The following is a 27,123-nucleotide window of genomic DNA, read 5'->3' on the forward strand; positions in this document are numbered from 1 at the left end:
TCATTAAACTGTTTCAAAATGAATGGGAACCTGGCATATAAAGATGTAACCATCCTAAGCTGTAGCTCCAGGTCACTTATTATTTTTGATCACATTAGGGCACTCTGAGTTAATATCCGATGTGCCTTCTTTTCCCGCTAAAGATGCCATAGTCACTTTTATTTGGCGCTGCCAGGTTTCTGGAGATGAATGTGTTCAAGTCAGCTACATGCTCCTAAGATTTTGTCTTTAGGAGTTATTATTAATATATTGGCTTCCATTACAGGAAACGTGAAGAAGAGACTAAGAGAAAAGAAGCCAAGCTGCAAAAAGGAGTGCAGAACTTGGAACAAAACAAGTCTGGAGCACAACAGAATTCTGGACATCAAGGGAAGGCCACCAGTGCCACGCAGTTACCTACTAAACAAAGTGACACGCAGAGCAATAGACTTCCCTCCTGCAGTGCTTCCCAAAACCCGTCGGGGAGAAGCAGTGGAGATTCACCCCAGGCTGGTCGCAGCAAGGGGACGCCAAAGGAGACCTGCCACGCTGCAGAGCTGCAGAGGGAAGGTCATCAAAGCAGGCAAGGTTGGTCATCATCTAATTGGCCCACTCATCAGCGTGTATGACTTGTTCTACTCCTTTCCACCATTTCTTGTTCTCTCATTATTTAAGCGATTCATGCAGCCTATCCCTAAGATAAGATTTCTTTTTAGTCCATGAATTTCAGTAGTGAAAAATACCTGTAGATTTAACATCTGTAATAATAGGACAGGTTGTTTGGAGTTGTTCTCTTGGATGCCCCATTTGGAGGAGAAATTAGACATGTCCGAACTATCTGTGGGATTCCTGCATGTTAATTAAGAAATTGTAACTCCTCTTTTTCAACAAAGAGGTTAAAATTGTGCAGAGTGACATCTCTAGCATACAAAGGGGAGGTAACCTCATTCTCCATGATAGGCTCCAGCTATGGTTTGTCTTTTGTTGTCCCTGGAGGTTGAGAACCATCCAGGACACTTCTGAGTGGAGACTGCGCTTAGGAACCGTGCTGTGAACAGTGTGTCTAAGCTGCTTCTGTTAGTTACTTTTCTTGCCCTGCTCTGCACTTTTACTCTCTTCATCTATAAATGCAGCATCAGTTTTTATCAATGTTTTGACACTCTCATATTAGTTTTGTAGCATTTCAATTAGTTCTGGTGAGAGCAAATTTATGGATGTTTATGACTTAATCTTTCCAAACTGGTCATGCTCAGACATCTTGGAGATTTACAGGTTTGCCTTCCAGTGTGGATTCCAAGTCATTATCATCAGAATACTTGGAAGTTATCACATATGACTTTCTCTCCCCCTGGGCCTGGAAACTGGAAAAAGAAAGCTTGCAGCTAAGGAAAAATATAAAGGACTTTTTATAGTTCGATTTAGGATATCAAGGGCAAGTTCTGAGAAATCAGGGGTTTCCTGGGTCAGCAGATTACACCGTCCCTCTACAAATAGGTTATTATGCATCAGAATACAGTGTGGGTAGAGCAGAAGCTTAGCTTGCAAAGCAAAGAAGCAAATTAGCTTGAAGCAGTGACAGTTTATTCCTGTTCTAGCAGTTGAGCATACAGGTGGGTTAACAGGACTTCCTCATTTTGCCACGCGATAAGTGAATTGCTTTGGAGAAAATGCATGTATCAAAGTCAGTGAAGACAGAGTTTCTCCTTGTGAACTTATTTTTTAGGTATCTGACTTACTGAGTCAGATACCTAAAGTAAGTAAGAGAAGGATTTGTAGAGTGATAAGCAAGTGAAGGTGTTTGGGTCTATTCTGTTTTCTGTTCTGAGAGTAGGTGTGAAAGTGACTCAAAGATAACTGAGCAAAGAAAAACACCAAAAAATAGATAAATAAGTTCTGTTGTGCTGGATCGTGTTTGTTTCTATTTCTCTAGCTAAGGAATTATTGAGAAAACACACCAAAAACAAGTCAACTTGTGGCCATTTCCACCGCAGCAAAGCAAATGAGGGAAGAAAAAGTGAAGTGAAGAGTCAAGTTGCAGCTGCTGCAGAGCTGGATGGAGAAAAGCATCATGACTACCCCACTGAGGCAAATGCTTTTGCTCATAGGAGTGAAAAGAATGCTCGTACAATCGCTGGTGTTGGGGAGAAATCAAGAGTTTCAGGTCAGTCTTCATCCGGTAATGGGGACCATTGCAAAGGAACTGCTGTAATCTCGTGCAACACAAGTTGTGCTGGTGGAACTGCAAGAAATTGGAGACAGCATGAAACGGTTTCAAAAGGCAAAAGGCATCATCAGAAATCAAGAAATAAAGAAGTAAATCACAAAGAAGTAAATCATGAGAGATGTTCACCAGCTGGCTCTAGTAGACCAGGAAGTGCCAAAATGGTATTTGTAAATCCCCAGAATGACAGTATATGTGCTGTAGAACAAACTAACAATGTGAGAAATGATGAATTAGCAAAAAAGAACTGTCCTTCATTGTCTGCCAGGGAAGAATCTACAAGAACAGTGCCAAGAAATCCATCGGCATGTTCAGTTTCTGATGACAGTTTGAACTTGGGAAAAGTAGAGGTAATTGGGCCCAGGAATGCAGATGATCAATTATGTCCTTCTGTCACATGGCGAAGCACAAATATTGAACAAATCCCTTTAGAGATTCGGATGCAGGTAATAGAAAAAGAAAGAAAAAGAAAAGAGCTTTTTCGGAAAAAGAACTACGCTGCTACTGTAATACAGAGGACATGGAGAAGGTAAGAAAGACTGCTGTTCAGTAGCTAGACAAGACTGAGGTACTATTAGGTGTAAATTACATTAAACCTGTGGGCGATATGTGCTTTATTTGGTCCTTTGTTTATAACATTATTCAGTGGTAAATCAGGAATTTAATAATCTTTCACCAAACAACTGGAAGTGTGTACTAGTTGGCCTAGAATTACTAAGTTCATAAAAAGTGTGAGGCAAGCAAGTGATAACTTGTAATAACTGGACTAGTTACTAACCTTCTGTTTCAGGCACTGGTATTTCTTTACAGAAAGCAGATCAAGATATGGATGAGCATAGATTTCACTGCAGGCCTGCTTGTTTGCAAGCTTACACACATGTAGGAGCTTAAGAGCTTTCAACAGAGATTTTTGTCACCAGTCCTTTTAGCACCATTCCTGACACACCTTTAAACTGGATTCAGCCATGACTTGTAACTGGATAACTAAACCACAGAATATTTGGGAGGCTCGGAGTGAGCTAATTGCCAAGACAATCATGCTGCTTTGAAAAGACAAGCTCTTGGGCTTTTATATGTCTGTGCAAGTCAGTCAAGAGGCACGATGCTGTGCTGGCTGCTTTGAGTGATGTTTCTTGGCTGTGAAGACCCACTGGGTTATGGATTTTGAACTGGGGAGTGTTACCTGGATTCCCTGTTGCACAAGAGCCCACACTGCTGAGACACAAGGGTTAGGAGCTTGATTGTGGAGTGTGGGAAGCAGCGTTTCACCCACTACTTTCTGTGTAGCTGATTTAGGAAACAAGGCACAGTTTTGCCTTTCTCTGAAGCAGCAGGGGCTGGTCATTCCTAGAGAGGGCACGTACCAAGCCAGGCAGCCCCTGGTCCAAGCTGGCCGAGCTTTGGTTTCTCAACTGAAATGGGACCATTTGAACACACCCACACTGGCTCAGCAATTTCCCATTTGCTCCCTTGGCTGCTCTTTCACTGTGCTCTTTAAAACTACCATTCTAAATAATATCCCAGTATGTGACTGGATTTACACGCCAGTAATATACCATTTATCTGTTTGTTGTTTTGGGAATGTAAAAGTTAGATTGACTTTTGTGAGCACATTGCTATTCCAGTGAAAAGTTAAAATCTTGGAATGTGATATGATTAATTCATATAGAGCCTTTTTTAAGTGGAATTTTCAACTTTTTTGGGTGCAGTATCACTTCTTTCTGTACTTTTGTCATTGCTCTCCTTTTGCTATTTATGACTATTCCTCAAGTAAATAGCAAGGCAAAGAAATCACTTATTTTTCCCACTGTTCAATATCTGCCATCAGCTCTTTTTCTGTTTTACTTAGCATTGAATGTAGGAGTAAGATGAAGGAGTAAGAGCAGACTATAGCTTTCAGATAAAGTGTAACGATGTATAGTGAGCACCTGTGCAACTTTCTTCACAGTAATTGAGATTTAATTTAATTTAATAGGACCTTTCAGATATTTTGTGCAGCTACCTGTGTAGAAGACTTTGTATTCCATTTGAAGTTTTGTGTTACACATTTCTTTTTATTCTAACTATCTGTTAAAATAGTAGTCCATGTTATCTCAGCATGAAATGCAGAAAGTTCTATGTATAAACTGGTCTCTTGGCAGTAGGAGAGGTTACTCACCGATTCACAACACTGCAAAATGTGTAAATTGAAGGTTGGTTAAATTACATATGCATTGTCGTAAATAAAGTCACAAATATTATAAATATATTTATATGGTTCCTGTCTCTTCCACATTTTCTGTAAACTGCAGAGCAGCAGATAGGCTGATGTTGCAGCACTGTAGCTTTTGTTACTTGTAGTGCCAAATCCATAATAACTGCAGGAAATTAACCTCTGGAATTGAACCCAGGCCTTACTCTGCCCTCAGAGCAAGCATTCCTCATCCCAGGGCCTCAGCACATCAGTGGGAGTTCGGTGATCCCAGCTACTCGTGTAATCCGCCGGGTGAGCCGAGGCGTGGGAAGTTAAAACGGGTCACGTAAACCAAGTGCTCTGCTCTGCCCTGCAGCTACCGGCTGCGGCGGGAGCTGCTCCAGCTGCTGGGCACCAAGCGCCGCTCCAAGGAGGACGAAGAGAGATGGAGACACGAGGCGGCCGCCTTCTTCGTGCGGCTGGCGTGGCGGGAGCCGCCGAGCCACGGCGCTCCCAGAGCGGATCCTGCCGGCAAAGTCCTCAAGTCCGCCAGCAAAGCCAGCCCTGCCGTAAGGACAAGCAAGCAGGCCATCCTGAAGCAGATATATGGTAATTCCGTCATCACTCTGCCTTCACTGCCTTCACTGTAGTTTCAAGAATTACACTTTCGCTTTTAGAATTAACAGCATTCCCTGCATTGGGGATTTTTTCCTAGCGGTATCTAATTAAATGATATAAACTATTTGTTAATTGTTAAAGACTCTTAAACATTGCCTACAACTTCCAGGCATTTTAGTTTTTACAATTCTTTTAAAAATATGTTCCTCAGTTTTACTGCCTTTTTTTGTCTGAAGACAGCTGTTCTTTATTCTTTTTCTTTACGTCTTTTTTTTTTTAAGTATCATTATTATTATCTTTTTATGATAGTACCGCTCTGCATTGCACAATGCCCATGCCTGTACTGTAGAAAGGGATGCATCTTGGAGAAACAGTAGAGGCAAAACATTTTTAAAGCTTAAGCTTTAAAACCTAAGTACAGTGGTAGACAGGTAATCTACCATTGCAGATTACTGATGGAGTGGGGAGGTGCCAGCCCTATGCATGTTAACAGGTGGTAGGTCACTTCTGTCGTGGATCTGTAGCTTAGACAGTCAAAAACAATTAAAAAATGAAGCTGAGGATCACTTAATGTGTATTGCTACAGAGCCACTGCACGACGTATTCAAAGTTTATGTAAAGTTCTGTGAGGGTGGTAGCAGTTTCGTGTCATACAGACTGTCTCATGAGTCTTCTCTCCAGAAATGTAAACCTACCTGAAGATGTTTTGGGGATTTAGATGAAGCTGTAGCTAAGTTAAATACTTTATAGTGATATATAACCGCACCTTCATCTGATAAACCAAGTTCTCTTTGCTGAAGGGCGTTCTCAGGAGGGCAAAGCGCACCAGCCCACGAGGCCTCCCTCGAAGTTCAAACTTCCCGAAGCGCATCTCACCTCAGGTAAGGAAAACACACCTTGAAATAACCAATTGTGCTCCTATAACTGTGAATGTTTATATAAATGAGGTTAATTTCACCTTAGGAAAGATGATAAAAGAACCTGTGCAAGACCCTCACATCAAAGCATGTATCTACTGCCAACCTCTTGCGCTTTTATGTTGTTTCTTTCTTTACTTTTGGAGAACTTTACTTGAGCAGTGTTTTTTTTATGTTCATATTGAATTACTTCCATTAATAGCTATTTTCATCAAACTGTTTCTAGGAAAGACCTTAATATGCTGGACTTCCGTAATGATGAGCCAGACAGACACTCTACACTCGCCTTTGCTTACAGTTCCGTAGAGATGCTAATACTTTGGTTTATCAGCCCCTATATTTACCAACACTGTAGAAAGGCAGATGACTGTTTCCTTTTTTCTCTACTACATGTACTAAGAATTTACACACCTCGGCTAGAAACATATGGTTGAGTTCATGTATAGGGACGTGAAAATCCACAATCCAGTAAACCTCTTCCCCAAGATGGGCTTTTTTAATTAGACAATTCATGTTCATGTGTGTCTAATCTTGGCCTTTTCTTCTCTCTTCTGAAATGTCACACTGAGTCTTCTAAAATGTCATATTGCCTTGCACATAGAGCCTCAATTGTTTCATAAAACAGCCCTTGCAGTAAGTTTTATCCTAAGGAAAGCATTTATAGCCGAAACGGTGGCGCCACGACCTTGCAGCATCCTCGGTTCTGTTGGTACCTGAATACTGTGAATAAAGCTGGTATCAGGACAGCATCATCTGCAATAACCTGAAGCGAATGCCAGACAGAGGCAACTTGGCAGGGTCTGGACAGTCCAATAAGACATGTGGACAGATGGGGCTGTGCTACATAAGGCAAAAGAGCTTCAAAAAAAAAAAAAACATTATGAGCTGTTAAAGAAAGGAACTTTTATATTGGCGGCAGTACTTGGTCAAATAGCTTAACAATGAGGCTGGCCTCCCTGTTGTCATCACGCTTATTACCTGCTCAGGGCATCCGTCCCCTCCTGGGAGCCTCCCGAGGGTGTCACGCACGTGCCGGGCAGGGGCAGCTGCCCCACGGGAAGGGCCCGGGGGCTTCTTCGCGGAGGCGGCTCACGCGGATCCCCAATGCGCCACATGTGGGTCCTGCCCCAGCGTGGACCAGCAGCACCTCACCCAGCCAGCAGCTAGGATCCTTGGCAATGGAAAGGGAAATACATTTCTTCCCATCAGTTTGCAAAACTCTGACATCTAGAAGACATCCAGCAGTAGACCTAGAATTCACGTAGACCTAGAACTGCCAGTTTTCCCCCCATGAAGAGCAGGGTTTTTTTTCCTCCCACTGTTTGAAATAACTGGGTGTCATTAAGAGGTATCAGACAGGTGTTTTACTGCCATCTCTTCATGCAACCACAAAGTTGAATTTTATAGCAGCTTTGGCAAGCACTGCCTGTCGTTTACTTTCCAGAACAACAGGTCTCCCTGTCTCCTGAAAATTAAAGGCTTTCATTTGAGGTTGGGGCGGCCTTTTCTCTCATAACGTGGTGATGAACGGGACGGCGATAGGAACGGTGCCCAGTCCCTGGGGACACTGGCTGCCTTCATCCCCCTCACGGGAGCTCGCGGGGCGCCAGCCCTGGCTCCCAGACAGCAACAAGGTGCTTCCCACCCGCGGCCCTTGCGCCTCACAGCGCTGCCCGAGCGGCGGGAGAAGCTCAGAGCTGGCGGTGGGAGCGGCGGGAATGGCGGGAGCAGCGGCTCCTGGGGCCGGGGCGGTGGGAGCGGGTGGCTCCCCAATGAAGGAGCCGCCGGAGGGGCACGCCGGCAGCCCGGGCTGTGAGCCCCGCAGGGCGGCGCGCGGGGCGGGAGCCGTTAACGGTCGCCGGGCGCGCGGGGCGGGAGCCGTTAACGCTGTGAGGCGCGCGGGGCGGGAGCCGTTAACGGTCGCCGGGCGCGCGGGAGGCGGGCGCTCGGGCGGGAGCGGCCACGAGGAGGAACGGGCAGCGGGGGAAAGGGCCATAGTTAGTGTACGAGGCACACACGTTCGTTAGAGATGTTAAAACATCTTTGCTTCTCCCACTGCAGGACCCACTGAAAAGAATTTGTAACCTCAACATTGCTGCTTTTTTTTTTTTTTTTTTTTAATGTCTTCTGGCAGTTTCGTAGATGACGGAGCTTTTATAGTGAGGCTGTCTTTACAGAGGGTCTCTGCAGAGGCCAACAAACCACTAAGCCCAGGTTCTGTTTCATGTGGGACAAGCAGCGCGGAGGAGGTGGCAGTGGAATTCTTGGTGTTGGAAAGCAGCAAGTCCAGGGTTTGACAAGGTGTCATCTTCTTGGATGTTCAGATTTAAACTGAACATTTAGCCTGACCCTGGTATCCAACCGCTGCAAAAATAGGAAGACACACGCATTGGTTTTAATGCACTACAATAAATAAAAATAGTACATACTGCATGTCAGAACTATGAAGAGACCAGTCCCCTTGTGTTCATTTTTTGCTTTTCTAGCATTTGCTTTAGCCCTGACCAGACATCCTGTCTTCATCCTTCTAAAACGGGCCCTGTCGCTAGTGGGAGGAGGCAGAGATGCTGCTGAGCAGAGGCCTTGGCGCCTGCCAGCCTCAGCAGGGCCTGACCTGGCAGTGCAAAAACTTTCAGCCATTTTTGAGAGGAAACCCCCATTCCTGTAGGGTCTCCAAGCTACAGCTGCAGCAGTGTTTTAGGCTGGATCAAGTGCAATTAATTCTATCTACGAGTAATTAACAGTGAGAAAAAAAATTTGTGAAAAAAGGTTCATTCTTTAGCTGCTGGTTTTACTGCCTGTGCAATCTAGAACCCAGTGCCAATGAAAACTTGTTCTTCCTCCAAAGCAGTGCAACTCAAAACCCTTCTGTTCTTTTGCAGTGAACGACCTACAGTGCATTAATTTGCTGGAGAACATGGGGAAATCAAAGCAGTTTTCATACAACATGAGATCAGCTGCTTCGGCAAAACCAAGAAGACTCAAGCATTAAGCAAAATGAAAGGGTTGAAACTTAAAACGTGCCTGTACATGTGGCATTTCCTGTAATGTAAGCACTTATGTAAACACTACATGCCATGCAGCCTGCCAGGGAAGTTGGTCTCCTTGTATTTTGTGTGCAAATTAGTTTTTAAAAGTCAACAGTTAATTTATTTACTGCCAGAATGAAATCCGAATTGCATTTGGAAACAGAAAGTTAAGCTATAACCCTGGCATTACAATAAGGTGGCAGTAGCTTGACTTTCCTGAAGTATTTCATTCTCAAAAATAAGCAAATGTATTAATTAATGTAGGCGCAAAGAGGAGGAAAAACATGCTACAGATCCAACAGTTTGACTGCAGTGAGACTGCATCCTAATTTTAATACGTGTATTTCACAGCCTTAACAGGAAAGGAAGAACAGTCTTCATGTGTCTGTTTTGTACCTAAGAAAGAGGTTAGGTCTTAGCTTGCTAGAGGGATAAATAGAAATGTCGTCAGGGAAAACATACGTATATATTTATTGAGTCATAGACCTTTTATATATACGCATACATATATATTTATATATATAAATTCTCAGTAAATACATTTCTTTTCACAGCTTGCATTTTTTATCCTTTGATATAATCACTTTTTTTTTTCCTTTTAATAAAACAGTTGTCTTTTTATACATGTACAAGAGGAGTCTGCTTTCTACAAAGAGGCCCATTATGGAAAAGAAATGAAGTCCTTTAAAATAATTTGGGAACTACCTTTGCAAAATATTTATATTGCAGAAAGTCTTTCGAAGTATTAAGTCACCAAAAATAAATATATATGTATATGCTCTAGTTTCAAAGTATGTTGTATTCTCATTTTTTCAGCATTGTGTTACATAATCACATATAAATCTTGTAGTTATTACAAGGCTTTGAAGTAACAAGTGATTTGGAGTCAAGAGGAGTCTCCTAGTTTCTCTGCTAGCACTTAGGCCCCAAGAAGGGTGGATTTGCCCTGGCGGACCCTTCCCTGTGGTCAGCACTCCTGTAACACAACATCCAGGCCAGCTCTATTTCCCTGCGTGTGGACAGAGACAGAGACGCAGAGATGCAGTTCTTTGTAAAATCTTTATTCCGAGTGTCGCTTACAAAAAATGACAAGCTTTGTTCCAACATCTTCTATTCAAAACAAAACAGAAATAAATGCTTTACAGTAATGTAGTTCCACCTCTTTAATACACCGTGTTTACAGGGCCAGGGCCCTGGGAATGAGAGGCCAGGTAGATGTTGAAACAGTAGTGGAGGTCTGTCAGCCACTGCTCCTGCACGTCACCACTCTTCAGTGTCTAGGAAGAAGGGAAAACACACCAAGCTTAATGTCACCATCAGCACAGTTTTGCAGTTTTTTACAAAGTTTTAAAGATTCAAAAAGAGACACGATAAAGAAATGCTCAATAACTGAGCACAGATCTGCTCAGGGCAGAAGAGCTCAGAGCCCCAGGGTTCAGGAGAACAGCTTCCAGCAGAACCCTATGGACAAGAGCCCAACAACTCACCCCCTTCAGCGCTCGCAAGGGGTTTGAAAAGGGGAAGAAAATAAATAAGTGAATAAATGAATAAGCAGCTGCTCTCCCTCAGCCCGGCTGACACCACCATTGATCTGGGTGATCCAATGGAAGCAGCAGCAAGCCCATTCTGGTGCATTTTGCCATGCAGCAGACAGTTGTCCAGGCTCCCTGGATCGGATGCTGAACTCCCAAACTGTCTCATCAGGTTGCTGAGCACGGCTGCTCACAGAGCAGCCCGGTACAGGGGCTGCACTGCCGAGACAAGAGGCGACTGCAACCCTTCTTGGGATACCTTTTTCCCAGGGTTTGTCAGAACTGAAACATTACAGTGAGGCAGACACGGGCAGGCTGTGCGAGACAGCGGCAGGATCCCTACCATGATGTCCTTGATGATCTGCTGCACGAGCAGTTCGTTGGTCACCATGTGGCTGCGGAGCGGCGCGTGCTGCATGAGCAGGCGCAGCAGCTGCGCCACCACGGGCAGCTCGTCGCGGCAGAGGCGGCTCCCGCGCAGGCCCTGCAGCAGCAGCCGCAGCAGGCGCGGCAGCAGCGCCAGCGCCGACACGCACGAGCCCCACAGCAGCTCCCTGCACGGACAGAGACACACAAGCAACGCTCAGAAAGGCTCGAGGGGGGCGCTTGCTGCAAACACGATGCTGCGTCCTCGCATCCGCACGCGGAAAGGTGCTTCTGTGGCGAAGACAACAGCCACGGTGAGGCTGACGAATTCCTCATGCTGCAGCAGCACATTTGGACCAGGATGTCCTGATAAAACTTAAGCTTAAAACTCAAAAATATCCTGATTATTAAGTTCCCGATGAACTTTAGTTCATCATTAAGTTTCCTGGTGAAGCTTAAAAATGCTCAGCACAGGGGAAAAAAATTGGGTTTAGGATGGGATGTAAGTGTTGCTGAAGCTCCTGGTGTAGCAGGAAAGCCATTTTTATTTTAATTATAATTCAGGTACACATGAATCTTTAAAACTTAGAAATGAAACAATAATCTGTTTTGGTTTTTTTTTTTTTTTTTTTGTCATACATGGGTCTTTAGTATAAATGAAGGCAGAATCTAGGGCTAAACACATATCTTAGAACTGAGCGAGCTTTGAACAACGATATTTTGAATATGGAGCAGGTAAAGGAAAAAAGACTTGTTTAAATGGTTCAAAGACACTTCTGCAGAGGTAAAACAGACTTGTTTAAATCTGATCTCTTATATTTTCTGTTTCTTTTTTAATCAAATGCAATGACAGTCTATAAAACGATGCTCAAGGAGTTTTTATAAAGCTCAAATATTCAAGTTAAGCTTACAAGCTCAAATCCTTTACAAACAGCTCCTTATCTTCTGAAATGGAAGGTTAAATCTAAATATTGAGGTGTAAATTCTGACTTGCTCAAGTCAGTTCTGTTCTGACATTTAACCAGAAGAACTGTCTTTAAAAAAAAGGCTTTAAAATCAAAGCTGCTTCAGCTACATTTCTAAATAATTTCAGCTAAACTCACAGTTGCTTTTCTTAAATCCTAATGTCATTGTAAGGGAGAAAGGAAAATAAGCAGGGAAAAAAGAATTCTGTCCTTTCATTTGACATCTCTATACACTTGTGCTTTTCATGGCAGACCCAGAGACTGGAAAGGCAGCGTTACCTTTTCTGTACATGTTCCGCATCCTCTTTGTCTAAAGTTAGCAGGAAGTACAAAAGACTGTAACAGCAAGAGGCTAAGAACTTGTGCAGATTTTCGTTTACGATGCAGGCTTGATCCAAGAGCTTATTTATGGCACACAGAACAGACCCAGCTGTGCTATCGGGTATTACAACCAACCCAACCTGTATTAGGGGGGAAAAAAAAGAATTAATCACTTTGTAAAGATATTTTTTGCTTGTAGATCAGCACATTTACAGCAGGATTTCTCACTTACTAGAAATACTGAATTCAGCAGCAGCAATGTAACACATGTTCCTGCATTTTCAGAAATCCCTGTTTTCCTTAGAAAGCCACACTCGTATCAACAGAAGAGGGAAACACTAGATCCCTGTTAAAGACAATCTGGCTCATCCCTCTTACGACATTTTGCAAAGATGCACAAGCAAAACACGGAAAAGTGATCAGCAAAGCCAAGTGCTCAGTGATCCACCTCTAGATCAGAGTCAAGGAAAGAGATGGTCTTGTGCCTTTCTCAAGGAAATGAGGAATGCTTTGAGTTTTCCCCACTTGAAAATCCCAAATCCCAAAGCCTGGTATTTACAGTGACTTCCTTCCCTATGGAAGAGCAGGACAAGTATTTACAGACTCCACCCTCTTTAAATCCCACACCTTGCAGGCCTTTCAGAAGTCAACTACTCTCTGTGTGATGTTACAAGCTGGGAAAAGAGGACAAAAAGTCAGGAATCAATTTGAGGGCACAGATTTAAGGTATTTTTGAGCAACATAGCCCAGAATTATTTCTCATTTCAAAACAACAAAGTCCCACCCAAACTAGCATGCAGAGGTTTTGAAAAGTTACTCCCTTCCTAAGCCTCTTCCAACAGGGAGTGACCGAAGGGGCAGCTGTAGCAGCAGCGGCAGCAAGGCAGGGAGCCTCCACGTTGGCTCCGTCCCCGAGCAGGCACCGCTCCTTGCGAGAGCGGAGCTGGGCGCTGGGAGCCGCAGCCCGGTGGCCGCAGGGAGGCGCCGGCCCCTCGCGGGGCTCTCCCTTGACGCCCGCGTCACGGCCCACATGAGCTGCCCGGTGCCTTGGCACAGCAGTGCGGGACTTGGTGAAGGAGCAGGAAACACAGAATCCCAGCATGGCTGAGGTTGGAAGGGACCTCTAGAGACCACCTAGTCCAACCCTTCTGCACGAGTAGGGACACCTACAGTATGTTGCACAGCATTGTGTCCTGGTGAGTTTGGAAGACCTCCAGAGAAGGAGACTCCACAGCCTCCCTGGGCAGCCTGTGCCAGGGCTCTGGCACCCTCACAGGAAAGAAGTTCCTCCTCACATGGAGATGGAACTGCCTGKGYTTCAAMTTRYACCCATTGCCCCTTGTCCTGTCACTGGCCACCACTGAGAAGAGCTTGGCCCCTTCCTCCCTACCTTCTCCCTTCATGAACTTACACATGTTAATCAGATCCCCTCTCAGCCTTCTCTTCTCCAGAGAAAACAGGCCCAGTTCTCTCAGTCTCTCCTCATACGAGAGATGTTCCATTCCCCTAATCATCTTTCTCACTCTCCGCTGGACCCTGTCCAGAAGCTCCACATCCCTCTTACACTGTGGAGCTCAGAACTGCCCCCAGTACTCCAGGTGCAGCCTCACCAGAGCTGAGTAGAGGGGCAGGATCCCCTCCCTTGACCTGCTGGCAACACTCCTCCTGATGCAGCCAGGATCCCATCGGCCTTCTTGGCCACGAGGGCACTGCTGACTCATGGTTAACTTGGTGTCAACCAGGACTCCCAGGTCCCTCTCCGTGGAGGTGCTTTCCAGCAGATCAACCCCCTAATCTGTCCTGATGCCTGGGGTTATTCCTGCCCAGGTGCAGGACCCTGCACTTGTCCTTATTGAACCTCATGAGGTTCCTCTCTGCCCAACTCTCCAGCCTGTCCAGGTCCCTCTGGATGGCAGCACAGCCCTCCGGAGTGTTGGCCACTCCACCCAGCTTGGGATCAACAGCAAACTTGCTCAGGGTGCACTCCGTGCCCTCGTCCAAGTCATTGCTGAACAAGCTGAACACAAAACACCCACAAAACACCCACATTTGGCTTTCAGAAGCCCCTGGATCAGAACACACAGGCTGATTCTAGGAGCAATTGGAAACCCCCGCCTCAAAAAAGAAACTCCCCAAACCAGAGCACAGCTCTGGATGAGTCATTGCCTACGGAAGCTCTGGACAGGGATTTTTAAGGAAGGCCTCAAAACAGTGAATTGTGAAGACTCATTACATCACAGAACTGCTTCAGTAGCAGGACACACAAGTCCTCCCACCTAACCAAAAGTATCAAAGACGGCTGATCTTCAAGCTCTGCCCCCTGACAATCCTATAACCCGTTATTTAGATATAAAACAGACCCCATTGTAAGATTAAGGAGCGTCAGGACGTGTAAGCCTGTAAAACTCAAAGTTGCTGGTTACTCTTTCAAGAAGAAAAAATAATGTAGAAAGAAGGAAACCACTCTTTCAAGAAGGAAAAAAATTATGGTTGTTTCATTTGAAAACTAGCTGAAGTATTTAGAAATCAGGATGAAAAATAAATATATATACACACATAAATTTGGATACTAAAAAATTGGTATTTTTCAAACTTCACTAACTGTGTTCAGATTTCTTGCAAATGATGAAATTATACATAGACTAAATGAAATACATTTCATGTATTTCATGAAATATTTTGGGATTGATCAGACTATTAGCAAATTCAATATGGAGAAGTTCACACAGAAAACAATGTTACTTACCAGGTATTTACAGATGCCAGTCTGGAGAATGTCGAAACACTGACTTTGTGAAGGTATAGTGGACAAGCTGTGACAGATCATCTGTTTTAATAAAATAACATTATATTAAGTACTCTGAATGCAACCAAACATCACCTGCATATTCCTACTTTAGTGACCATCTTAAATATAAAGTATTCATAGCAACACAGCAGTTCTGACTCAAAAAAATGCTGATTTGTTGAAACGCTGATGAAATGTTGCCACAGTGACTTCCTACCTACTGCACAGAAGATGATGAATCCAGGACACGGCGAGAGGAAATCTCTGATTTCCTTAAGAACAAACACAAAGGGAATTAAGCAGCTCAGCACTTTGAGAGATGCACGCATTCAGGTCCCCATGTTGTGCTTACAGACTGAAGAAAGAGCTAAAGAAACTTTTACAGAATGGTTGGAAACTGAGGGCTCAAGTTTTGTGATATTGTCATGCTTTGAAGTGTCACCTGGTTCAGGGCAGGTTGGGGCACTTAGGCAAGAAAAGACTTACCGATCAAAAATAATAGCTTATATTTCCACTATATTTCATATATATATATATATGAAGAGAAACTCCCAAAGAAAAATCAGAAAAGAATCCTAAGATCAGTGTTTTGTAATATCATAGTCCAATCCAAAGTAACATGGATGAGACGGTGTGGATTTAGTTATCAACAGCAATGGAGAGGCAGGATCATTTGTGCTGATCTTTACCTCAAGGGCAGGTTTTGCAAAGCTGCACCTCAGAGGCTTTCAGCCCTGCAGAAACTCACCAAGTTGAACATTAAAGACCCTTCCTTGACAGACCCCACACTGAAAGGTTACCCCAACGCTGCTCATGAGCAACAGCTCAAGCACGTTGGCCTTGAGCCTAGTAGGACTCTTCTCAGGAGACAGTTTGGGACATACTCGGGTATTGAATACCCACAGTATGTGTTTAACAATAAACTATCAGTATACAGTATGCAATTATATAGAGAGATATAAAAAACCCATAAACTATATATGCATATACACACACATATACAAGTCAACACACACATCCTAGATGTGATGGTGGGTTTTTTTGTATACTGCAGTTCGGAAATGATAAAATCTTAAGTACTCTGGAATACTTTCCACCCAAAAAAGCACAAGATGATCACGATACAAAGACAGGCAAAAGCCATTTTCTACACTTATATCTCAAGAGAAGTAGACAAGTCCTAAACAAGATCCTAAAACATGAAGTTTGGCAGTACTGTGCGGAACAGGAGACGCTCAAGAAACAATCTTCAAGAAAGATCAATGCAAACTGAAGCAGCCATAGGAAAGGCACACAAAGAAAAAAGAACCCATCTTATGGATTTAAATGGGAGGACCTGTCCTGTTCAGGGTACTTACAAATATGACAGATGAAAACTAATGCAGGAAAGTAATTATTTAAGCTAACCCAACAATAACCACGTAACAGTGATGAGCTCAGCTAGCTAGGGGTATGGTTGTCATGAGAAGTTGATTACAACTTTTCAAACATTTCATACAGCCACAACACTTCTGTTTTGCCATACTTCTAGATCTTTCTGACCCTCAAAAGAGAGCAAATATTCTGTACATCCAAACCTACTTCCATGGCAGTAGGTGGGAGCTGGAATCCTTCTTACATCTATAGGTGAAAACCCATTTGAAATGGCCTTCCATAACAACCATGTGCTATAAAGAGTTAAACATATATTAGATATGGAAATGAAAAGCAAATACAATTTGATTATCCCCAAATTTCTGTTTTTCCCAACAACTAATTAACGTCAGGCAAGGGTTTGCACGATGTTTAGTTTCCGTGATACAACGTCATGATACTGATTATTTTCATTTGCTGAGCTTTTATCACAGTTTTGGCACATTCATGGATCGGTCCTGAACTCCAGCCAGAGTGACTTTGTTTCAGAGCATTAAGTGAATGGGCAGGAAATGGGCATTTAAACCTTAATATTATGGCATTTTGAGACAAGCATCTTACGAAAGGTTTAGTTTAAAGGTTCTTTTTAGTTCCCAGTCCACCTCAGCAAGCTGGGCCCCAATGTCCCTCTTACCTGCGGGGCTGGACTGTTGCGACACTGCGCAGCGAACACCGGCCCTGCCAGCCCCTCTCGTGCAGGGAGGGAGCCCCTTGCCCAAACCAGCCCGTTCCCCACGGTGCTTCCCGCATCCACACTGCGCCTCTGGGGATGCTCCAGTGCAAGCCCTGCTCCAGCAGGGACACCCAGAGCCAGGGACACCTTCTGCTTGCCGTAGGTCTCGGTGCCAAGGAGGGCGCTGCGACTGGGACGGGAGGATCGGGACAACAGTCTGACAGGCAAAGGCAAGTGAGGGTCCTGGGGTCAGTGCATACAGCAAAGGAGCATTTGTCTCCTTAACACTGACACTCTTAATGCAACGGTCCCTACCTTGCTAAGCAGCCCTTGGAAGATAGGGCACATCCCTCGCTGTTCTGATCAAGTCTGCAACGGGGGAAGTAAACGCATTTTTGTTGCTGCAGTGAGTCTGACTGACTCTTGGTCCATTCTGAACGAGGCTTTTTGCAATGCTAATAGGGGAATCCACCAGTTTATATCTCCCATCTGCAAAATGCTCTCAGCTCTGGACTCCCAAACGTAATCTAAGGTCTTATGCCAAAAGGAATGCTGAAGAATGATGAAGCAGCCAGAAAGTTTTAGTCACATATTTAACTGTTCCTACTCCCTAAATCGCTCAACTCTTCCCATAATCTAACATGACATACCGAGCTTCACTCAAAAGGCTCATCACTACCTTACTCCCCAAGGGAAATACTTTACCAGCAGCTCTTCTGTGAAAATCTGCATAATTATGTCAGGCTTAATCATGCTGTGAAGTACTCTCCTTCCTCAAAAGGACAAACATCCAGCTTGCTCTGAGGACACACATGCGGGAGCAGAGAGGAATCAAGCAAGCAGAAAAAGAATGGATCAAATATCTTTTGATCAAGGGAAATATCTTTTGAACAAGGTAAAGCCTGAGCAAAGAGAGGCGAGACCAGACCACTTAGCTAGCAACATGAGTAAGAGCACCGAAAGGAGAGCAATTATTTTATTTTAGGAGATAGTGGGCAAACAGCAGCCGCTACATCCTAAGGTGAACTTCAAAGCACACTCCTCAATTCACAGGAACAACCACCTCCCATTTAGCACCGGGAGCTGAACCGAGGCAGCCACAGCTCCATTAGGGCCAGTCCCAGGGCTCCCTGGAAAGCGCTGTGGGCAGGACGCTCCGCAGCGGAGCGTGTTCCTGCGGAGCGCGCAGGACCGGGGGATTTGGCGTGAAGGAGCAGGCAGGGGGGCTGCTCATCCGAGCTGGCCGGCGTCCCCGCGGCCTTCCCAGGAATGCGCTGCCCTGCCAGCCGCTACATCCCAGGTGTGTCAATCCAGGGTTTGGGAGCTAGACAAACTTTGTGAGGCCCTATCTAGAAGCAGAAAAGCCAAGTTTACTAAGAGTTACACGTACTTAGGCAAACACATATACTAGCTTGTGCATCTTGACACAGTATTTCCTTCCATAGATTTTGGGTGATTCTGAAACACAGTTAATACCCAACTGTGGGCACAGAAACAGAGTATAAAATGCAGCATAAAACCTTATTCTGCATTTGAGCTGCGGGAACTGCCTGCGCGTGGCCTCCTAGGCTGAAGCAACGCGGTTAAACCCGAATCACGGGTCAGCTAAGCGGGGTCACGAGCCCTGCTTGCCCTTAGCTACAAATACAGGGGTGACACTGGCTGTCACTCATCCCTGGGCAACAATTTGGCCATGTGCTTAAAGCTGGAGAGCTGCCGGCTCGAGCACTGGGCGGCAGAGACCGGCTGGAGACAACCAGAGCGCCCTGCTAAGTGCCAGGGGTGCCAGGAATCCCTTCTCTCCTTTGCAACAGGGGCGGGTTTCACACTCAAGAGCTCAGGCTCCTCCTGGAGCTACAGCCATACCTAAAACACCAGCACGGCGGCAGCTCTTCTTTCGGAGCCGTTTTAGCAACAGGATTTCAGAGAGAAGAGCTGGGAACGGCTTCGCTCCGCAGGGAGCTCGTGCGGACGCTCTCACGGCCTCCCGCTCGCAGCCTGCGAAATGTCACCTGCAAAATGTCACCGCGGCCGCTTCCACCCCCGGGAAGGCCCACGTGCCCCTCAGGCCGCACGCCTGACCGCAAAACAAGCTTGGGATTTCCAAGGGGAAGGTCTCCAACCGCCCCTGGTGCCCAGGCAGTGGGAAAGAGCTGGTGCTCCCCCGAAAACGGCGCACGGTCCCGCGCCGGGAGGCAGCTTTCTGGCAGCTTTCTGCAGCAGTGCGGCGCTGCTGCCGCCAGGCAAGGGCAGCTTGTGCAACACCCTGCACACGCAGCACGAGGGCCAGAGGCTCTGCCAGAAGCCACCTTAGCTGGGCACAGGGCGACCCCCCGCAGCAGCACTTGAGCCCCCAGCTCCAAGACGGCCCACGATACAAGCGCTGCGGGATAACGGGTATGACAGAGCACTTCTCAAAGACACGTGATAGTGCTTGGATATTTCCTGTTGTTTCTTTAGCACTAGCAGTACTTTGCAAGTATTTCTCATTTGTAAAGAGCAAAAAGGTTATTACAAGGCAGTAGGGGCTTGCAAATAATCTCCTCCCTCATGAAAGCTAAGAATTACCGTGTATTGCTAATCCAACAGGGCTGCTATCTACCCTCAGCTCTTTTCCCAATGTAGAGTTTTCCGAGTTTTCCCAAAGTTAGACTGTAACTAACTTCCACATCTCAGTGAAAACCACAAACTAAACCTTACAGGAATTTCGGCCTCAAATCCCCGTCCTAAAATGTTAGAAGATTTTCAGGTCTTAATATATCTGCTTAAGTTAAGTCTACAGCACTACAACACCATTTTGTTTTCTTAAGAGTATCTTCCACGAGCTTCAATTTATATGCATCTGTTTGCTATATTTATTGATTTCTCCTAATTTTTGTTAGCACGGCAGCACAGATAGAGCCATCATAACCCTTCACTGATAAACCATTCCATTTTTGACATGTTAGTAAATAATACTAAGCCTCTCCGAGGACTGTGGAATTTAATTCAATTTTTAATAACAACTGACCTCTCCTTGTGTTCCATCTTAACGTTTAAATGCTCTAGTATTTTATTCCCTTAAATCAGATGTGCGCTGAATACAACTAGATGTTAAAGAGAACTGCAGAACAGCAGATTGCTCCTCCTTGCCACCCAACATCTAAATATCACAAATGTCTACTGTGATAATAGCAGAAATCATCATGTATAAACTGTTAGCTTGTTAAACGGCTCCTTTCTGTTGCTGCTGCTTCATTAGCTACTGGTTGGGCAATTCAATTATAGAGGAGTGAACACATTAGTGATAAGCACTATAGGCACAGTTAAAATGAGAAGAAAAAAAAAAAAAGCTTTTTCCTTTAGGCTGCAATATTTTATTCAGGAATCCCATCTATTTAAGCTGCAGGGATCTGATTTTAAATAATTAGCTTTAATACAGCAGAAATTGCTCCAGAAAGTAAAGCAAGGTTTCTGCATTTACCTTCAGTCTCTTTCAGGCCAAGTGTGAAAATTAACCTTTACAGCTAAATGGCATTTAGAGGGACAGTTCTTAGAGCACTAGTCCATAACAGAAAATACATGTATATACAACACACATGTCTCTTAAAAATTCCCATAAAAAACATCAAGACTTTGAATTTCCAGTATCCAAATAACTATTCTCTCTAGACAAAAAAGAGTTTCTGTAAGAAAGAAGTCAGGAGGAGCAGTGGGAGAAGGCTACGGTATAAGGGACAACCACCCCATCTTCCAAAACCACTGTAATATTACCAGTCCTTCTGGCAAACATTTAATATGAATAGTTTGCCTCAAGAGTGCACATAAAATACAACAGCTTGCCAAATACAAAATAAAATACGATAAAAAAGTTGTATTGGCCTGTATCAAATACAGCCCAGTTCACTATTAGCTTTTTCTCTACAATCACAAACATGCTCAGGAAGAAATTATCCTTCTGCAACTCATAATTCCTTTAGATTTCAGAAAAAAAATACTAAAGGCAGTAGTTCTAGAACATCTTATCACTCTTCTTGCACATTTTTTTTTAATGCACGGGGATTTTTGCTCCTGAACACTCTGATAGTTCAATCCCCACAAAAGACCTGAGGCTGATACACAACTTGGTGGAAAATGCAATGCTCCTTTGGGTGTCCAAGTGCCCCCTGCACAAACAATGCAGAACCCAACTCTGTCGACCTGAGAAAGCCCCTTGAATCTTTCCTGAGAAAAGACACTCAGCAAAAGCCTATCTGGCATTTTATGTCAGTCATGACTCTTTCAAGGGCACTAAAGCAGAAGTAACTGAGACCAGCAAGCAGAGACTAAAGACGCAGGCAAGTTATCCATGAACTACTCCAGCATCTGTAAACTCAAGTCCTGTTATTTATCTGTAAGTGAAATTATTTCACTTGTGAGATTTTCCAAGCAACTTAGATTTGTACAAGAGAGGCAAAAAGACAGATGTGACATACGGTGTGGCACTTTCAAAGGCAAGTCCTTGAGAAGATAAGTGCCCCTGATGTTTTTATGGGATTATGCTCGTTCTAATTCTGAGAAACTTTGAATTGAAAATTTGAACTTTGAAAAGTCACCTCGTGGTCAATTCACAGAGGAACAATCCTATACTTTCTCCAGGGCAGGAGAAGAGAACATGCTGATTTTTTTTTTTTTTTTTTTTTTAAACACAGGAGAAGGAGGTATTTTGGTGATAAAACTAGCCAGTATTGTCCAGAGGAGACAGAAAGTGAGGAGGGGAAAAAACAACAGCTGGCAGAAAAGCTTAGTTCCTCCTTAGGCCATCTGACTGAAGGAAGGACATGTAACGATATATGCAAGACATGGTGCCAAAAAATAAGCTTGCTTAAAATAATTTTATATTAATAATATTAAACAAGCAAGATATGTGATAGACTATCAGTAATTTAGATAGGTTTGGTAGAATATCACTTAAACTTGAATTATGAATCCAGAAAAAAAAAAATCTATTATGCTGCTTTCTTAAACCAAAGGGTGCCGTGAAAGCCCGAAATAAAACTTACAGATAAGCCAATGTTGCACTCTTCTCACTGTATTCATAACAGATACCATGAAAAATTTCAAATTGATATATTTCATTAAAATATGATTTTACAACTTAAAGAGGTTTCTGGTGGGTAAGCAACAAAAATTGAGCCACAATGAAGAGTGCTATTTACCAGTTCCAAAACAAACGGGACGGCCTCAGATTCCTTTAGAATCAGCAAAAAAAACCTTTCAATTCTCAACATCTTATAAGCAGGCACCGAATTCACAGGGAAGCTGTTACCCCCAGCAAACTTACAAAGTTACTCTGAATAAGTAGCAATGGCAGCTTAATATTCATCACCAGTAATATTCTCTTTAAAAGAGCTTTTCAAACAGTGAAATCTACTCACGCAAAAAAAGAAAAAAAAATGTGCATAATTAGTAATCCTGCAACAAATTATTTTTTGAAAGCCAAAACATGTTGCTAGGCTTAATTTTACTAACAGGATTTTTCCACCAAAGCCCTTACCCATTCATTGAAGAAGTAAAATCTTCCCTATTACCTGCCTGAACATTTGCCTTTTAAAGTGGCTTCCTTCAATATATTCTCCGATGGCCTGCAGTTTAGCAGCCATAATATTTTTCACTCTGTTTCAAGCCGTGACATGACTTTTGAGGTATGCAGAAAAGGAAAAGGCATGGGAAGCATTCCACGTTGTGTGCTGCTGTGAGAATGAGCGTTGGATGCGTTACCTCTGTCACAGCCCAGTGGTGTAAAAACTGGTCGAGATCAGTTAGGTACAGACAGACTGGTGAAAGCTGGGTCTGACTAATGTGTGGCTTTCCTCTAATGCCCTGAAGACTCATCAGCTCCTCTCTGGAAAACCCTGAAGGAAAAAAGAAAAGCAGTAAAACAGTATTACAAATCAAGGCAAGCATTATGCTACTGTATTAGCTTCCTGGACAAAAATATCATTTAACTGTGTCCACATAACGTTTTTTGTTAAGACGAACTTGCGTGATATTTTAAATAAAGTTTATAAAAATGAGAGTTCTGACTTGCAAAGAAAGCAGGTATTTTGAAATCAAATCAAACCATACTGTGGGATAAAAGGGAGAGAGAGGCCTTCATTCTACTGTTTTTTTTTCCCCCATAGTATTTATACATATTTTTTTTTAAAAGAGGTAATGCAAAAATGATTTTGCTACATAATCAATTTAACTCAGCAGCTTTCTACTATAACCATAAGATTAAAGAAAGCACAATAAAAACATTGATTTGGCTTATTATTCCTATCCAAGTATTAATAAAACAGGACTATTCCTCCTAACCAGTTCAAGTGTCCCTTAGTTTCTGCTGTCATGCCCTGAGCTACCAAAGGCAGCTGTCTCTTCATTGTTTTAAAGAAAAAGGTTACTTTTGAAAGAAAAGTAGCTGAACATCATGACAATTATAAGGTGATAAAGGCACTTGACCACATAAGAGCTATGGGAAGAAATTTCTCAGTAATATCATTATAAACATTGTAACTTTCCCTAGTTGTATCATCACATGAATATTATTCTGAGTAACAGTTTTGCAGCAGAAGTACTTCCCTTCATATGAGGATCCTGGGCAATTCACTTCAATTTGATGGAATGTTTTCCTTTGTGTAAGCGTGTTCACAGGAATTCCAACAGGCACTCATTTATACTGTCATACACCAGTAGACAGAATTTATTTAAATTTGAAAAAAATTTGCTCAAGTCATACTAAATTCAATTTTCCTTATATTTTCAAATGAAGTTTGCTAAACATCAAGAAAGGGAACACAAATATGCAGCCCTAGTGACAAATCAAAGTGTAGAAATCAAAGGTGCTAAAAATTCAGATCAACAGCTCAACAGATATATCAACAAAATACAAAATAAGATTGGAACTACTTTTAGGAAGTACTTACAACATCATTTATCCCAAATTAAATACAGCAATTATCTATCAAAACATTTCCGTTTGTTAAATCTAAATTATGATATTCACAATTCATATTATTACCTATAAGGGTTGAAAACAAGAAGCTGAAATAATCCACATCATTCACCGAATTATCTTGCACTTGGCACTTCCAGCCTGCGAAGGACGATCTACATAAAACCAATAGCAGAGAGGTTATCAAAAACAATATAATTACGAATTTACAACTTACATATACTTGCATGACTAAATTTTTAATTTTAGCACTATTGCCACCTGCTGTTGCTAGCATAGCTCTTTTTAAAACAGGAAATATTGGACTTTTTGTTCAATTTGGGGTTAGTTGGCTATTGAGCTGGCTACTCAATTACAGAGCTAGCACATTTTGTAAATACTGGTATAATCCTTAATATGGCAATGACATCCATCACAAAAAAAATAAACTAGTTTTTATTTCCTTTAACTGATAAAAGTCATTTGATTATAAAGTTGAGCTGTATTTTTAATTGTATCCAGTCTACTTTTTACATAGCTGCTCACATTCATAGCAAGCTCCATTTAAAAGAAGTTTCACTGCCTAATTCCAAATAGCTGAAGCCATCAGATACAAATTTAATATAATCTTGTTTAGAAATTATAAATGCATAAGGAAATTATAAATGGATAAGGGAATATGATGTAAAGACAACATCAGAACAATTAAGTCTCTTTGACACTTGCCCTTTTAGGTGTAACCTGTGAGAAGTGGCCTACCAAACCGTATTTTTGTTTCTTAAATTCAAAAGTAGACATTCTTGTAGTAAAAATTCAGTGCAAACTTGCACCTAACCACCTGGGAAGGTACTGCCTGTGCATCAGTGCTGCCTCTCTCCTGGTTCTTGGCTTCACAGACAAGATTTGGGAGAGCAGAGCAAACGCTGACACCTGCTTTTTTCAAAACGCTGCAGCTCCACCCTGAACCACGTTATGCAAAATGCACATGATTCAGATTTACTTAATGCTGCTACTGGTACTTCTGCTGAAAGCTGCAGGTCTTCGTTGTAAAAATTTGTTTCCCATTCTTCCAGGCCAACTAGCTGCTCTCAGATTATTTTAAAATTTTTCATTTATTATAGGCTCTCCTCTAACTCCCCCTTGGGTAGTAAAATCCTAGAAAACTGGTTCTGCAGAGATTTTTTCCGTGTCCCATGTTTTTGGGAGCAGAATCATCAAGTTTGGCATAATTTGGGCCAGGTATGTACATTTTGGTCACTCCCATGAAAGAAAATCCATTCCCACCCATTCCAGTTTCACCATCAGTAATGATGACAACTGGAATATGCAGCTCCTCAAAGAAAATGGGAAGGCTTTTAAACTAAAGAAAGACAGGTTTTAATCAGACCATCTCCTAGGGTAATTAATTCTTGGGAAAAAAAAAAAAAAAAAAGAAAGCACAAAATAGGTCAGAGAGAACTTAAGTTTAAAAGCTTATTAGGCAAATTTTCCATCGTACATGGTATCTTTAAAAGCAATTTCACTTCCCAAGCTCATTTCAGGCAGCCTAGTGACCCGCACTGCTGGCTCTGTGCCGGCCCTCGGGGATTTCTGTCCTTCTCCGAGGCCTCGCTGGCTGCTTCCCTTTCTTCACACCTGGTCTCTGGGCTTCTCCACATTAATACAAGCTCCTAAGGCCAAGCTCCCACTCCACTGGGTTGCCAACCCCTAATGTTCACAGAGAAGGAACAAGATCTCCCTCCTTCCAAGGAGGTCCCAGTCTTCTTAAAGCAACAGAGAAAGCCAAGGATGGAAACTGGCCAAATCCACTGCAGTATCCAAGAAATATTTCACACAGATTCAACAAAACCAGCAAACAATTTTGCAATCTGTTTCTGCCTAGATTCTACATAAGGTGCATGTTCACACTAGAATTGAACCCATATACCAGGAGAGTAGAGTACATCCCACTTAGCATGATGAAGAGTGTTCAAAGAAGAAGAAGAAACTGTTCTGAAGTTGAGGTAGGTGACCTCATCTTAAATCCACTTTATTCAATGAACACAGATTTAAACCAAGGCCTCACACACCTGTTTTTTTATTGCTGGGCTATCAAGTTTTTCTAAAAGATCCTTCCTCTCTTTCTCCAATTGATACCCTTCTGCTCCATAGACACAAGACAGGTAAGTGTTCATGGGCACAAATACCTGCCAACTCACTCATTTCTTGAAAACAAAGTAACTGTATTTGAGGTTCATAATCAGTAAAAATGTAATAATTATTTATGTTTATATTATTAAGAGAGTAGGCACCTCCTCACAGAAGGTTCAATAATCAGGTGGTTGTTCTAGGAAACAAGAGAACAACTCCCTTTTTCAGCTGGAGGAAACCCGCTGCCGAGGATTCCTTCCCAACCAGTCTCCTCCCAGAACCATTATCACAGACTGGCTGAGGTTGGAAGGGGCCTCTAGAGATGCCCTGGTCTGACATCCCTGCTCAGGGAGGGCCACGTTCAGCAGGTTGCTCAGATCCCCATCCAGACACCTTCTGAGCGTCTCCATGGATGGAGACTCCACCACCTCTCTGGGCAACCTGATCCTGTCACTCTCCCAGCGAAAACATTCTCCCTCATGTTCAGATGGAATTTCCCCTGTTTCAGTTTGTCCCTACTGCCTCATCCTACCACTGGGCACAACAGAAACAACTGGCCCCATCTTACTTACAACCTCCCTTGAGATGCTTATACAGATTGATTTGATTCCTCTTTCTACTCCAGGTCTTCTCTTCCCCAGGCTCAACAGTCCCAGCTCTCTCACCATTTTACCCCATGCAGAAAGTCTCATACCAGTTCCAGTCCCTTCCCTGCCACCTTTCCTCACGTCACTGCAGCAGCTCCATCCACATCTCCTGCACAGGGAGCCCAGAACCAGACACAGGACTCCAAGTGCGGCCTCACCAGGACAAGAGGAGACCTCATGTCCCTTCACCTCCTGGCAAGGCTATTCCCAGTGCAACCCAGGAAACTCTTGGCCTCCTTAGCCACAAGGATATATTGCTGGCTCACAGTCAGCTCGCTGTCCACCACGACTCCCAGGTTGTTCTTTGCAGTCATGTCTTACGTAGTCACTTGGCTATAAATATAGTAATAAGACTATATGACAGTAGTTTAAAATGATTTTTGCTTGGGGTGGGGGGGAAAGTTGTAAAATAGGGGA

General features: G+C 43.3%; 2 protein-coding genes across 2 annotated transcripts in view; one reads left to right on the top strand and one right to left on the bottom strand.

Annotated features, from left to right (window-relative positions):
• Nucleotides 1–265: 265 nt before the first annotated feature.
• On the top strand, nucleotides 266–9,404 carry LOC112949456 (inversin-like; the record flags this gene model as incomplete). The annotated part of the gene is made up of 5 exons (XM_026041863.1): nucleotides 266–567; nucleotides 1,910–2,729; nucleotides 4,750–4,982; nucleotides 5,792–5,872; nucleotides 8,791–9,404. Coding segments are annotated over 5 exons (1,546 nt in total), but the record flags the coding sequence as incomplete, so codon positions are not given.
• Nucleotides 9,405–9,987: 583 nt separating this feature from the next.
• Nucleotides 9,988–27,123, bottom strand: part of TEX10 (testis expressed 10) — a 43,639-nt gene continuing 26,503 nt past the window's right edge. The window contains exons 10-15 of the mRNA XM_026041860.1: nucleotides 24,017–24,105; nucleotides 22,735–22,868; nucleotides 14,868–14,948; nucleotides 12,080–12,261; nucleotides 10,813–11,023; nucleotides 9,988–10,214 (exon numbers count right to left, since the gene is read on the bottom strand). Coding sequence (XP_025897645.1) covers nucleotides 10,101–10,214; nucleotides 10,813–11,023; nucleotides 12,080–12,261; nucleotides 14,868–14,948; nucleotides 22,735–22,868; nucleotides 24,017–24,105 — 811 coding nt within the window. The 3' untranslated portion in view covers nucleotides 9,988–10,100. The remainder of the gene's footprint in view (nucleotides 10,215–10,812; nucleotides 11,024–12,079; nucleotides 12,262–14,867; nucleotides 14,949–22,734; nucleotides 22,869–24,016; nucleotides 24,106–27,123) is intronic.

The sequence above is a fragment of the Nothoprocta perdicaria genome, unplaced genomic scaffold (assembly GCF_003342845.1).
Source record: "Nothoprocta perdicaria isolate Ctin4 unplaced genomic scaffold, notPer1 scaffold_297, whole genome shotgun sequence".
Taxonomy (NCBI): Eukaryota; Metazoa; Chordata; class Aves; order Tinamiformes; family Tinamidae; genus Nothoprocta; species Nothoprocta perdicaria.